Genomic DNA, 4092 nt, shown 5'->3' on the forward strand with positions numbered 1-4092 from the left:
ATTACCTTCAAATGCAAAAAATATGAAACTATTTGATATTCCAATTTTTGAAAATATTTCCTTTCATTTGTAAAATAGACTACTTGGCCAATCCCAAACTCAAATTCTGAATGGCCAATCTCAAACTTTTTAATATGTTGGAATTAACAAGAGTAAAATCTCAGGCCATTCTGAATGGCCAATCTCAAATTCCTACCGATTTCATAAATTTCAAATTTTCAGCATGTGACATGGAAAACCACAAATCCTGAAATTTTTGTGATAAAAAAAATTTTTTTTGGAACAATGACTGCTTAGGTAGGAAAGATGAACAAATTCTGATATCAGAAAAATGCTAAACATGCAGATAGATTAGAAATGAAAAAAAAGGAAGCGAAAGATGACGTTTGTCACATACTTAATCATAAAACGGTTCAGTGATTTGTAATAGCGATGAACATCTCAAATTGATAAAAAGCTAATCAAAAATAGCAAAAAACCTATTAAATTTTAATTGAAAGCTTCTAAAAATTAAGCATTTTTTTAAAAATTTTCATTAATCCAAATTATTTAAATAAAATTTTCCAGATGTTATCGCTGGTGGGATAACACGATAAGTGATTTGTGATAGCGATGAATATCCCAAATTGATAACACACTAATCAATAATAGATAAAACTATATCAAAATTTCACTAATATTACCTAAAAATTAAGGATTTTTTTAAAAATTTTCATTAATCCAAAATACCTAAACAAATATTTGTTCAGAAGAAATTCAATTTGTCATCAATCTAGTATATTTATTTGCTACTATAAATCGATCGTATTATCCAGTAGAAGGATCACACTTGAAAATTTTCATTTAATATTTTAGTTTAAAGAAAGTTTTTTAAAAATCTTGATAAAAATTTGACAAGGTTTTTGGTATATTTGATCAGTGCGTTATTAATCTGTGATATTGATTACTGTCAAAAATTACTGATCATGTTGTGCACCAGCTATCATTTCTGGAAATTTTCATTTAAAATATATTGAATTAAAGAGGATTTTCAAAAAATTCTTTAATTTTTAAGCGATTTTAGTGACAGATGATGATCTCAGCAAATATTAACAAAATAATTCCAAATTAATTATGATAAAAGTGATCCCCTAAAAAACTGACGAATATGTGTGGCGGTAAAGACCTAATCGAAACTCCACTTATTAGCTTTATCAGCTTTAAAAATTAGCTTTATTAGCTTTATTAAAACAAAAGCTTTTTTTTAATTCCTTAACCTATAATGACCTCTTACCAAACCAAATTATAAAGGGATAAAAAGGTTGAAATACCTGGACGAATAATTTTTTCCCGCTAGAACATTCCTTAATTTCCGCTTAATTAACATCCCTTAATTAAGCGGAACCTATATCCGCTTATCATATCAATTTTCACAGCATTAGCCATGTTTTTTGCTACGAATTGCAATAATTTCCACTTATTTTACAGAAATTATTCATTCATATTGTGCAATTACAAACTTCTTTCCTTTCTAAGAACTTCCGATTTCTTTAAAATTTCATTTATGTTACTTTTGCAAGTAATTAACTGAGAAGCAATTAGCTGTATTTACTTTTGAATGTAATCGATTGATAAGCGATTAGCTATATTTTTATTCTCACAAAGTATATTAATTAAATTCAAATACAGTGCTAATGGTAGCTCAATTTAATATAATTAATTAGCTGCAATCAAATATTTCTCGCAATTTTACATTCAAATTTTCTATTTATATTCATTTCAATAATTCTATAACATGTTGTATTCCATCATTTTGTTTTTCTCCCTCCTTTTCTTCGTCTCTCTCTCCCTCCCTCCTTCATTTTTTCTCTCTCTTCGTTATCCTTCTTAAGAGAAAAAGAAGAAAAAAAAACCAAAAATTATCGGAATATGAAATTGAATATAGTTTATGCCTTAATTAATCCATGCAGGTAGTTATTGATTAAATAAATTATAATTTTGTTAAATAATGAGAATGGAATAAATAAGATTTTTACTTTAAAGAAAAGGAAAAGTTTCAAATAATTATTGTTATAATAAGAGGAATGCAAATTATCCAAATTTGTTTTAACCTCAATACATTATGCATTTGTTTTCATATGATCATATCTCATGTCATATGTCACATGCAAGTGGATTACAGTTGAATGCGAAGTAAAAAATATTTCACCGACGTCGTCTAATTTTTCACGACAAAATCGCCATCGTTGTTCACGTAGAAGAAACTGTGTAGCATTTAACATCTTCCTTTGTTGAAGTTGTAAAGATTTTTTTGCTGGCAATCATCTTGAAGAAGATCGAAGTTACACTTCTATATCAACCTGCATCACAGCAGGACTATCATCATTCTCACATTACCGCAAGTGAATCAAAGCTTTAATTAGTTCAATAGTTCAACTATCCAGACGGATTCATGATATCTGATGTTAAAATCGAGAAAGGAAGAGATTAATAACAATTTAGCAAAGACAGATAGAACTTCCGGGAAACATCAGCAAAGGAGTACAAAGATTAATGTATATAAAACTATTATACTGCCTATCTTTTGCACCAATTTGAATCATTAGTCATTTACCGTCACTATCCGGATTTCTCGAACGTTTCCACCAGCGCTGTCTCCATGCAATCCTAAATATGTACTGATCTATGTGACCAATATTAATGTTCTCGAACAGGTAGGTATCAGCTAGTATTGAAGTAATGCTATTGAGGATGCAATTCTACTAAGCTGGACACGTCTCCAAGATGGAAGATAACCACTTTCCTAAGTTCTATGGCGAACTCATCACAGGCTTCTGCAAAAAAAGAGCCAACGTACCCAAGCCTTGGCCATAAAAATTACCAACAATATCCTATTCTAACCTTCCAATCTGGAGAAAGAATAACACATCATCCAGGTGTTGCTTACTTTGAGAACACACAGACATACACAGAATTAGCTTGGAAGATAAAAGATAATGCAAAAAAAAATCATTCCGCGTTAAATACCGTCTAAGAAGACTTTCCCTTCTGCCTTTTGCAATCGAACTTCTCTCTCCGGCATTGATCGTCTGAGCCATTAGCGCTTTTGTAGCAAGTATCAAAGCTTCGTTCGCAAAGCTTAAGCTACAACAATCGAGAGTTATTGCTAAAAAGCAAAATATCTTTCATCGAAGATACTCATCAATGATGTTTTACCATCATGTATCCAACTCATAACTACATTACATGGGCAAAATAAAGTACCTGAAAAATGATCACAAGAATTAAAAAGAAATCAACTTCAATTTGAATGTTTTGTCGTTCAATCCCAACTTGAATCTTTGGTCGTTTAATCCCAACCAATGTGAAATAAAAAGTTTTCATTCGAGCATTTCTGACAATTTAAAAATTCTCTGTGTCACATTATTTATTAAATCGATGACATAATCGTTTGGTTCAACCTCCTGTTTTGCATCGTTTCAGTTCAGAATGGAACTTTTTTTCATTCATCTAAACGCTTCTGACCATATTCAAAAGGATCATTGGACCAATGAGTATTTCTCAAATGACTTTAATATTCTTGACTCAAAGTGATAATATGTGGTAAACTACATGACAAACTATCATACAATCTTTAATAATCTGACGTCTTGTCTAATGTTCTGCGACAAATTTACCTGCTGATTTTGATATTTTGTTATTTCCAGAAGTAACCAAAATGGATTTACAGTATTAAAAATGAAATCACTTTAAACAAGATAAATTGGCAGTAATCAAAATGAATTTGTAATAATCGAAATCAATTCATAGTAATTAATGCAAAGCCCCAGTAATCGATGTGAATTTATAATTAATGTTAATGCTTGCAGTAACAGTAATATGGAACTGATTGTTGTTGTTTTTGTTAAAGTCGTGAGAAAATGGGATCTTTATAGAATTGACATTTAAATATTAATTTCCAAACTTAATTTTTCAAGTTTTTTATGTCCAAATTAAAATTTCTAATTTTCAAACCTAATTTTAATTATTTCATTTTAATCTGAACTGACGACAATCAGAAAGAATTTACAGTAACCAGGATGAATTCGCAGTAGTCGAATGGAGATTGATGAT

General features: G+C 29.8%; 1 protein-coding gene across 1 annotated transcript; it reads right to left on the minus strand.

The window, feature by feature from the left end:
* Window positions 1-2099: 2099 nt before the first annotated feature.
* LOAG_13220 (hypothetical protein) lies at window positions 2100-3214 on the minus strand (the record flags this gene model as incomplete). Its single annotated transcript, XM_003148730.1, has 4 exons — window positions 2100-2293; window positions 2594-2646; window positions 2881-3145; window positions 3196-3214. The coding sequence occupies 4 exons, from the start codon at window positions 3212-3214 to the stop codon at window positions 2100-2102; spliced, it is 531 nt and encodes a 176-aa protein (XP_003148778.1).
* Between the last annotated feature and the right edge of the window lie 878 nt (window positions 3215-4092).

This window comes from Loa loa (genome assembly GCF_000183805.2).
Source record: "Loa loa unplaced genomic scaffold supercont3.317, whole genome shotgun sequence".
Taxonomy (NCBI): Eukaryota; Metazoa; Nematoda; class Chromadorea; order Rhabditida; family Onchocercidae; genus Loa; species Loa loa.